Below are 10,322 nucleotides of genomic sequence, written 5' to 3'. Positions count from 1 at the left end.
TTTACAGTGAGCACCACATGGTGATATAAAAAAGTAAAATTACAAAATACAGATAAAGAAAAAAAGAAAAAGAAAGACTATAAGGGTGAAGAAGCAAATCAACCACATATTATTTTCTTCACCTTTGTCCTAAAAATACTAAAAGAGTCACTAAAGAGGTCAGGACAATCATCTAAGCTATCGTAAATTCGGCATATACGAACGATTGCACTATTGAAAGAGGTGTTGCTTTGACAAATTGGTGGATAAAAAAGATTTGTGCATCTGGTGAATCGGGCATTAACGTTAAAATTAATATGATTGTTATGTTATGTTACTTTTGAGTAGCATAAACTAGGCCAAAAATAGAATGGCTGCAATAAAGCTATGTAAAAAAAGATGCACAATAAAAGATGGCATGTGGCTCGCCAATGATTTCAGATATTGGAAAACAAGAAATAGCGTTGGAACACGCTGTATTTGCTAGCTCCATCAAATACCGTGGTAGATACCTCTAGTGTTAACGCTGCCAATGAATGAATCGATAAATTCATTTTTCGACGAGACGACTATGTCGCGACTCGAACCGATCAACCCTCACTCAGATACCCTCTTATAGGTGTATTCAAGTTGGGAGTTAACCAATTACAGATTTTTCCGGGGCGAAGGCCCCAGGGTGCCGGAGGCACCGGGGGCGCCGGAGGCGTCGGCGGCGCTGGGGGCGAAGATCCCGGGGCGTCGGAGGCGCCGGGGGCGAAGGCCCCGGTTGCCGGAAGCGTTGGAGGCGAAGGCGTCGGGGCATCGGCTTTGCACAAAACGTAATTCGTAATCACTTCGTATTTTGTAATTCGTAATTTCTAATTCGTGCATGAATTTCTTTCCGCAACCAGTCGATTCAATATCTTTAACTTTATTTTTATTCGAGTTTCAATTCCTTTTCGGAACCACCGGCTGAAATCAACGGACCCTACACTAGTTTATATTAAATAAGAAAATAAAATCAACAAATTTAATCGGGACAATCAAAAATAAAAGAAAAACATTTTTAAACATCAATTTGTATATTTTTCATTAGATTTGTTCTTCTGCAAGATTACTTTATTTTATTTTGGCTTGCGGTGCCCTTCGTTGGCTTAAAATGGTAATTGCAGAGAATTACACAACGTAGGTACGAATTCCTTAAATATTATTCCCGAAAATTTAAGCAGTTATTTTTGCAATCGCAATACTGACAGCGCGACCAAGTTGTATTTTACGTCAAATGCCAAGGGACGTTATTTTTAATATTTACCCGGCTCGGACTGTGTCGACCCGGTTTGATGGAGTGCAGACTTTGCCTCTCGTCTTCTCCAGCAGAGGATCTCGTCTCCATCCACGACGATCCTCGGCGTTTGGAGCACCTCATTTGGACCTGCTGTCGGCTGCGGGTTAGTCCACTTAACCCAGTGGTATTTTTGATTCGTTGTCTTTGTGATCTTCAATACCTTTCCCATTTGTAGGTTAGGCAAGAGGACCAGCTGCCAGATATGGTTTGCCTTTCATGTGTCAACAATCTGGAATTGCTAGACGGCTTTCGAAACGCTTGTTTTCAAAGTAACACAACACCGAGGGACGAATTAGACAGATACTTTAAAATCAAGCCGGAAGAACTTTTGCTGGATGATTTAATATGGGAAAATGAGTCGGGTGCTGATTGCCCACCCAACATTTCTAGTTCCGCAGAAAATGGCGAGGTAAGTAAATGGGATTTCACGTGCACATATATTGTTTCTTCCATACCGATTTCGTCATTATTTCCGATGTTTGTCTGGCAAAAGTGATTGAATCTAAAATTTTAACTTAAACACCTTCTTTCTTCAAAATATCTAATGCGGTTCTGCGCGTGCTCAATACCGCCAATGCAAGTCTAGAACAATACCATCAAAATGAATGAATGATCCTCACGTGAAAATATGAACTATAGAAACTAAATTTATTTTGATAAATTGTTAAATCCGGGACATTTATATATGCGGGACGGAGATCTGACATCCGGTACTGTCCCGGAAAATCTGGGACGAATGGTAACCCTAATATAATGATCCAATCATACCATAAAAATGTTACACCTATTTAATTGTATAACGTTTGGTTTATTTTTCAGACATATGGAGGAAATATTACTTCGAACGATAATATGGCAGAAATAATAGATACCAATAGTGACATTCTAGCAGAAGAATTACCATTACGAAAAGCTTTAGATAAGATGTGCTCTACTGATTCTGAATTGGACTATATTCATAGTGGGGTAAAACCACACAAATGTGAAATTTGTTTGAAATCATTCCCTACAAAACCTAAATTCACTAGGCATATGCTTAGTCACAGTGAGTTAAAGCCACACAAATGTGGGATTTGTTTAAAATCGTACCGTTCAATACCTTACCTCAATAACCATATGCTTATTCATAGTGAGGTAAAGCCACACGAATGTGGGATTTGTTTGAAATCGTTCCGTTCAATACCTTACCTCAATAACCATATGCTAATTCATAGTGAGGTAAAGCCACACAAATGTGAGATTTGTTTGAAATCATTCCATTCAATACCTTACCTCAAAAAACATATGTTTATTCATAGTGAGGTAAAGCCACACAAATGTGAAATTTGTTTAAAATCATTCATTTCAAAATCTGAACTCCGTTTACACGTGAGCGTTCATACTGGGGTAAAGCCTCACAAATGTGGAATTTGTTTAAAATCATTCCGTTCAATGCGTTTCCTCAATACACATATGCTTATTCATAGCGAGGTAGAGCTACACAAATGTGAAATTTGTCTGAAAGCATTCAATTCCATATCTTACCTTAAACAACATATGCTTATTCATAGTGTGGTAAAGCCACACAAATGCGACGTTTGTTCCAAATCTTTTATTAGAAAACAAATCCTTGTGGAACATATGAGACGCCACACTGGAGAAACACCATTCAAATGTGACATTTGTTTGAAATCATTCCTTGCAAAACATCACATCACTAGACATATGCTTATTCATAGTGAGGTACAGCCACACAAATGTGAAATTTGTTTGAAATCATACTCTTCAAAATCTAACTTCACTAGACATTTGCTTATTCATAGTGAGGTAAAGCAACACAAATGTGAAATTTGTTTAAAATTATACACTTTAAAATCTAACTTCACTAGACATTTGCTTATTCATAGTGAGGTAAACCGACACAAATGTGAAATTTGTTTTAAATCATTGCCTTCAAAACATAATTTCACTAGACATATGCTTATTCATAGTGAGGTAAAGCCACACAAATGTGAAATTTGTTTTAAATCATTCACTTCAAAATATCACTTCAATAGACATTTGCTTATTCATAGTGAGTTAAACCCACACAAATGTGAGATTTGTTTGAAATCATTCATTTCAAAACATTACCTCCATATACACATGAGCGTTCATACTGGGGTAAAGTAGGGTTGCCAGAAGTCAAACCGGGATCCCCCCCCCTTACCCGAAAAAAAAAATCAATAATATTCATAGACCACTTAGTTTTTTCCTCTCCCCATGATTTTGGCTCGCTGGGGCTGCCATGTAGCTTCTACTTAATTTTTAATCATATATATAGGCGGTAATCTGTGTGTGTGTGTGTCCTAAGGCTCGCCGAACATACTGGCAGCGTTAACACTAGAGGTATCTACCAGCGTGTTCCAACGCTATTTCTTGTTTTCCAAGGCCGTAATCTGAAATCTTTGGCGAGCCACACGCCCCTCCATATTTCCCGCAGTACCCATCGGATTGCCTTGGATATATTAGATTTAAATGTTCATTTATCCACTACTATTTTATCACTGTTTTGTTTAAATGTTGTTTTTTTGTAATTTTGTATATTATTTTTTGCTTTTGCTTTTTGTTCTACATATTATTACTTTATCTATGTACATATGTATGTACGTAGTAACAATAGATAAAGTTTTGTGATCATCAAAATCTCAACTTGAGATTTTGACTGATTCGAACTCAGAATCGATCACTGATCACGTTTTCATGATCTAGAAAAAATGTTTGTGGCTGTGTACTTTTTAAACACCGTTAGTCCTATCGAACTGAAACTTAGTATCGGTTACTGAATTTCCTATCGATATCACATCATTTTTTTTCAAATTTTTAAATTGACCGGAAATGGTACTTATTCTTATAGGTGTCCTCTTTTTTTTTAAGTTTTTTAATTAATTTTCTCCAAAACCGCTAACCGAATCAGACTGAAATTTTTTTACATGTGATTGAAATTATAAATTTGATACCGTAATAATTTTACCTGCACCGGAAGTATTACTCTTACTCTACAGCAGTGGTTCTCAAGTGCGGCCACCAGCGACTTAATAGTAAATAATAATAATATTTAAAAAAAATTAAATATATTTTAAAAACTACAAAAAAGTAATTTAACAATAATAGAAACCATGCTCATCATTGACAAACTAAAAAATATAGCGAAAAGCCTTGTGACAGAAGTTGAAAATAACAATTTTTCAATTTTATCTTCTGTTAGTGATTTGATAGATAAGATGACAGACACAACTTCAAAATTAAAATTAAAACTTATAATAATAGTGTCTTAAATCTCTGAATCTGGAACTTGATGAAAGGTTCGAAGAATTGAATTTTTTTAAAACTGTTTCTTTTGTATCTTCCCCTTTTATTATGATGACAAATGCAAATTTCATAGTACTACAAAATAGATTAAAATCATTTTCAATATTGAGATTAATTAACTGGGCTAACGTAAAATATGCATTATTAGAAATTAGTCATGATCAAGTACTTAATAACCATTTTAATAATATTTCGGTTCAAAAATTTTGGTTATAAATATATGTACGTTGACAATGAAACAAACCAATATAAAGATTTGGCAACAATTGCTTTATTAATATTGTCTATTTTTCCCACTACCGTATATTGCGAAAGATCATTCAGTGTAATGCACTTTATTAAAAACAAATTTAGAAACCAGTTGACAGACGCAAACTTAGATGCAGCAATGCGGCTTGCATTGGAAGAAAGGAGTATTGAGCAATTTCCATTTGCATTATTATTAAATAAATAGTTACCAAAATGTTAAAATTTCTTTTATTTTATGAATAAATTGATCCACTTTTTTTGTAACTTTAATTTATTTGATTAAATTTGGTGCGGCCACCAGACATTTCCATGGGACCACTATTATCACCTGTGCGGCCACGTTAAAATTTCGCCTGAGAACCACTATTCTAAAGAATCGAGGTTTTTTTTATGTTTTCCTTAGAACATCTTTGGTTTATTGAACTGAAATTTTCCAACAAATGAAATAATCCAACATACCCATCATGTCAGTAAACCTTTTTTGGTTCACCAAGACAACTTTGTAGATCCAAATGATAATGATCGTGATAGTGATCGGTACAAATCACAGATTACTTACAACGTATTTTATGAAGAAAATAAGAAACTTTTGAATCAAATTAGCAGTGTATAAATAAATATAGCAACAGAGGTGATGAAATTGAGTGAGAATGAAGATGATTAAATTCAACAATTAATTTTTAAGCGCACTTTTTAAGTTCCTAACTACATATGTATATTCCGGTTATTATGAAAGTGGAATAAGTCATATAATATTTCCTTTGAGATAATTGGACTTTTGTGTAAATTTGTTTTAAAAATTATTGTGATACCTTAGCCTTATAGGGGTCTACGTGACGAGCCGGAATCTGAAATTACCGAAAACGCAAAGATCTTAAGTCGAAAGATCAAAAAAAAAGGGTGCATGGTAAACGGTACATACTCACTTAATTTGCGCGAGCAGGATACAACAGGAACAAGAGGAACAGGCTTTTCCTCCCGTATTCTGCGCGCGCACATTAAGTGAGTATGTACCTTTTACCATACACCCTTTTTTTTGATCTTTCGACTTAAGATCTTTCGATTTTCGATCTTTGCGTTTTCGGTAATTTCACATTCCGGCTCGTCACGGAGACCGGCCTTATAGATATAATCTTTCCCCGCACAATTATAAAGAAAATTGTAAAATAAACATTTTTTTGTTAAATGTTCTCTTTTTTTGTCCATGACACTTGGCAACCCTAGCTTATGGTGATTTTCGATGATAGTGCGATATAACTAGAGGTAGGATAGTCACAGTGCTATTCATTATTCCATTGTTGTAAATCCTTTGTAAAAAAGGTTTGGCAAACCTTTAACAATGCATTTACAACCTTTGAACAATATGAGGCACCTTCTGGCTCCGGTGACTAGATATAACCATGTCTTTGAATATATGTATATAAATATAATGTAGCATAGCAATATGAAAAATTATTACGGTAAATAATAATTACGGATCACAAATGAAGTTATTTTATTTAAAAAAATCAATATAATACAAATATACATAAAAAAGAATAACAAAGATAGTAAAAAAATAAAAAGCAAGAAAGAAATATGTATAGTAAAAAAACAAGTAAAAAATAATGATAATTATATAGGTTGACCTACCACGGTGTCTACAAGGTTACTAGGCTGTTCTTCTTTCTCATCGAAGAAATACTGTCGAAACTGACTGTTTTTGCATCTGACTTAGCATTTCAATTAAAAGAAGTGGAAAGGCTAGTTATTGTGTATTTGTCTTCTTCTAATGCAATATAGCTACTATCATTCTGTTTAAGAAGAAAGTTATGCAAGTAGCAACAAGCTGTTGTCACGATTGTCGATTTTTGCGGTTCCAAGTGTATGGGCGAATGAAATACGCGGAATTTAGTGGCTATCAAACCAAATGCACATTCAACCACTTGTCGTGCAGAAGATAAGCGCATATTAAAAACTTTCTCTTCGGCATTACAACTTTTGTGTGCATAAGATTCGTGTCAAGTGCAAAAGCTTCATCAGCTACAAATACATATGGAAAATTCGTCGTGGTGTTGGGCAATGGACATGGCTCTGGCAAATTTAATTTGCGTTGTTCATAGAGTTCCCAAAGTTTCGTATAGAATAAAACTCCACCATCTGAGATTTTTCCGTTTGTTCCTACATCAATCATGATGAACTCTTTTCTCGCATTAACCAAAGCCATGAGGACAATGCTATAAAAGCCTTTATAATTGTAGTACGAGGGACCCGACATTCGAGGTTTAATAATTTCAATGTGTTTGCCATCTAGACTTCCAATGCATCTGGGGAAATTGTAAAGTTTTCCAAATTCATTTGCGATTTCGATCCATTCTGCATCTGTTGTTGGCATCTGAAAAATTGAAATTTGTTTTTTCAGGAAGATTATTCTCAACAACACCAAAATGAAGTAGTACAAAAAGAGTCTTTGATATATTCGTCTCTTAATGATGACGATGAAGGTCCAATGCCGAAAATAACAAAGAATAGGCCGAACAAAAAAAATGAGCTTCTTGCACAAGCATGCACTATATTGTCTCGGCCCATTGTTGAATCTCCCCAAACTTCTTTCGATCTAATGTGTGCGTCCTGGTTTGAGAGTTTAAAAGGCTTAAATCCGAAACTAAAATTAGATACAGCACATGCCATAAACAATATAATATATGAAGCTCAAACGAAAAATTTGTATTATACTGAAATTAATAATTCTTTATCAAACTCATCGCCACCTGTTAACAATCCACATACCCGAGAATACTAGCTTCAATTCACCCAAAATACAAGTAATAGAAGGGTTGGAACCATCAACACACATTACCAAACGTCCGCCAATTATCCACATTCCTAAAAATATTAAATACAATCCAACGGGTATACGAATAACAGAAGGGTTGGCTTCAAAAATTTTTATAAAACATCAAACAACAACATCACACATAAACATCATCATCTAGTCATCATTTATTTTTTACATACCTCCTTTATTATTGTATTTCATTATAATTTTTTTTTTTATGTAAAATGTTTACTATATAATAAGTAATATAAATAAAGTTTTTATATTACTGTGGCGGCTCGCTATACGACATGGTCGAGTTTGGTCACCTTCCTGCGAGTGGGGACCAACTCGATTGTGTTCGAAGTTAGCTACTCACTCTGCCTTCAGCTGTCATAAATAAAACACGTGCATTCAACATGCCAGTCGTCTCATTCGTTCATCCCCCATATTAATTTGGTTTTTATTTTTACCTTTATATACTTCTTGAGAACATGACTTAATGCTATGCATGTGGAAATAACAGCTTCACTTATAGTCGGCGTCGAAAGAAAACTGGAATATTTGAGGCACGTGAAACTTCTGCCAGTTGCGAGGTAATTTACGGCGAGCTTCTCTCTCGGTGTTATGGCTAGTCTCAATTTCGTATCGTTTTTCGTTATATAGGATGAGACCAATTTAAGCAATGACTCGAACGAATCTTCATTCATCCTAAAAAAAGTTCTGGTAATTGTTCATGTCATCGCCTAGAACCATTTCTTCAGCGATATTCAGGTGTGAATATCGATTCTTCTGAAGCATCCACTGCTTAACCCACCGCCTCAACGCATCCTCGAGTATGATCGCCAAAGCCGCTTTTCTTTCCATCTCCATGTCCATCTTTCGCAAAGTAGTCTCGCGAGAACGCGCCAACTCTGACTGCCAAACAACGAAAAGCTGACTGACAACCTAACGAATTGACGAAATATTGGTGGGGCCGTGCAGTGACGTCATTTGCGGGGGGGGGCATGCCATGGCAGCTGCCATGCCTTAGTTTTGTAATAGTGTGAATTTAGAGAACAATAAGAATTTAAAGATTAATGAAACAATATGATTGTTATGTTATGTTACTTTTGAGTAGCATAAACTAGGCCAAAAATAGAATCGCTGCAATAAAGCTATGTAAAAAAAGGCTATATTTTGTTTTGTTAAATGGTATTCCTTGGGTAAAATTCTTAGAAATTGATCGACCTGTGGAGCGAATTGTTAGAAAGGTCCACCTCATTTTATTTACAACTGAAACGGTAGCTTGTTTATGACTTCTCTTCGTAGAATTAACGGAACCGAATTGTAAGAAGATTTACTTTAAGTGAAAGTCAACGATGGTATTCCCACTGTTAATCTGCACGTGCAATTTTTTTCAGGGACGTCATGGGGCATGGGGGGAGGCACTCGCCCCCCCCCCTAAATTTAGGAATAGTGTGAATATAATGATTAATGAGATACTATGGATCTAAGAATGCTACGTTTATTTCTTGTATTACTTTTGGGGAGCTTAGTAACTAATAAAATAATCGCTGCTATGATTATTTTTTCAAAATTAAGCTTATTTTTTATATTTAAAAAATCAATGAGGTGTATGCAAAGAATATTTTCCATTTTTATTCCGATATAAAAAAAATCAATTTGACCAATTTTTGCCTGCCACACCTTAGAAAAAGCTGAAATTACGTCCCTGGGGCCGTGTTGTCGCCCACGGATTTACAACAATTCATTATATCCTATGATGAGACACATCCAGCATTATGGAATCCCAACGATAATAATTATTTAAATAAGTAAAAAAAAGATTACTTAGATGTTCTACATATTACGCAGCTGCAAGAAAATCAAGCCGAACGCGACGAAAGAAGATATAAAAAATAAAGTAAACAGCTTACGCAGCAATTACAGATCGATTATAATTATTACAAATTTGTATTAATTTATTTGAACTCTTAAAACAGATACTTTGTACATAAAAATAATTTAGGTTTTTGTTGGTGTCAATTGAAGTTTTAAACAAAAAAACAAATTATAATGAAATACAATAATAAAGGAGGTATGTAAAAAATAAATGATGACTAGATGATTATTATGTTTATGTGTGATGTTGTTGTTTGATGTTTTATAAAAATTTTTGAAGCCAACCCTTCTGTTATTCGTATACCCGTTGGATTGTATTTAATATTTTTAGTATTTAATATATTGTATTTAATATATGTACATACATATGTACATACATATGTACATAGATAAAGTAATAATATGTAGAACAAAAAGCAAAAGCAAAAAAATTACAAAAAAAAAAGAAAAAAAACAACATTTAAACACAATCATAAACAAAACAGTGATAAAATAGTAGTGGTTAAATGAAAATTTAAATCTAATATATAATTTAGAAACAGACTTTGTATTGTTGGTCCGCAAATCCACGACGTCAGCGAACAAATTAATATACAAATAAATTTAAACAAAATAAAACTATTCAAATACATTTAATAAAATGTTTACTATTAGATTGGGCATGTTTAAGCGGTTTATATTACAAATACCGAGCGAAGCCGGGTAAAAACACTATTAAGTAATAAATAGAAAGATAATTTAATAAAGTAATAAGCCGAG

The 10,322-nt window shown here is 34.3% G+C and overlaps 4 protein-coding genes across 5 annotated transcripts in view; 1 reads left to right on the top strand and 3 right to left on the bottom strand.

The window, feature by feature from the left end:
- Nucleotides 1-10,322, bottom strand: part of LOC143912989 (dipeptidyl peptidase 9) — a 557,546-nt gene that overhangs the window by 163,727 nt on the left and 383,497 nt on the right. The window lies entirely within an intron of this gene.
- The window catches only part of LOC143913041 (uncharacterized), a 478,228-nt gene that overhangs the window by 337,520 nt on the left and 130,386 nt on the right, over nucleotides 1-10,322 (bottom strand). The gene's annotated exons all lie outside the window — the stretch shown is intronic.
- LOC143913007 (uncharacterized) lies at nucleotides 1,204-6,383 on the top strand. 2 transcript variants are annotated; one of them, XM_077432501.1, is made up of 5 exons: nucleotides 1,204-1,406; nucleotides 1,479-1,712; nucleotides 2,123-2,285; nucleotides 2,518-3,109; nucleotides 3,194-3,494. In XM_077432501.1, exons 1-4 carry the CDS (start codon nucleotides 1,299-1,301, stop codon nucleotides 2,523-2,525), a joined length of 513 nt encoding a protein of 170 aa, XP_077288627.1. In that variant the 5' UTR covers nucleotides 1,204-1,298; the 3' UTR covers nucleotides 2,526-3,109; nucleotides 3,194-3,494. The 2 variants fall into 2 exon arrangements, with proteins under 2 accessions (XP_077288627.1, XP_077288626.1); XM_077432500.1 differs by adding an exon at nucleotides 5,937-6,383 and having other exon boundaries at nucleotides 2,123-3,528.
- LOC143913039 (uncharacterized) lies at nucleotides 6,364-9,759 on the bottom strand. Its single transcript, XM_077432551.1, has 2 exons — nucleotides 8,153-9,759; nucleotides 6,364-7,256 (listed from the first exon to the last, which is right to left on the bottom strand). Exons 1-2 carry the CDS (start codon nucleotides 8,387-8,389, stop codon nucleotides 6,783-6,785), a joined length of 711 nt encoding a protein of 236 aa, XP_077288677.1. The 5' UTR covers nucleotides 8,390-9,759; the 3' UTR covers nucleotides 6,364-6,782.

The sequence above is a fragment of the Arctopsyche grandis genome, chromosome 6 (genome assembly GCF_051622035.1).
Source record: "Arctopsyche grandis isolate Sample6627 chromosome 6, ASM5162203v2, whole genome shotgun sequence".
NCBI classification, from domain to species: domain Eukaryota; kingdom Metazoa; phylum Arthropoda; class Insecta; order Trichoptera; family Hydropsychidae; genus Arctopsyche; species Arctopsyche grandis.
This window is presented reverse-complemented; position numbering and strand designations above follow the sequence as displayed.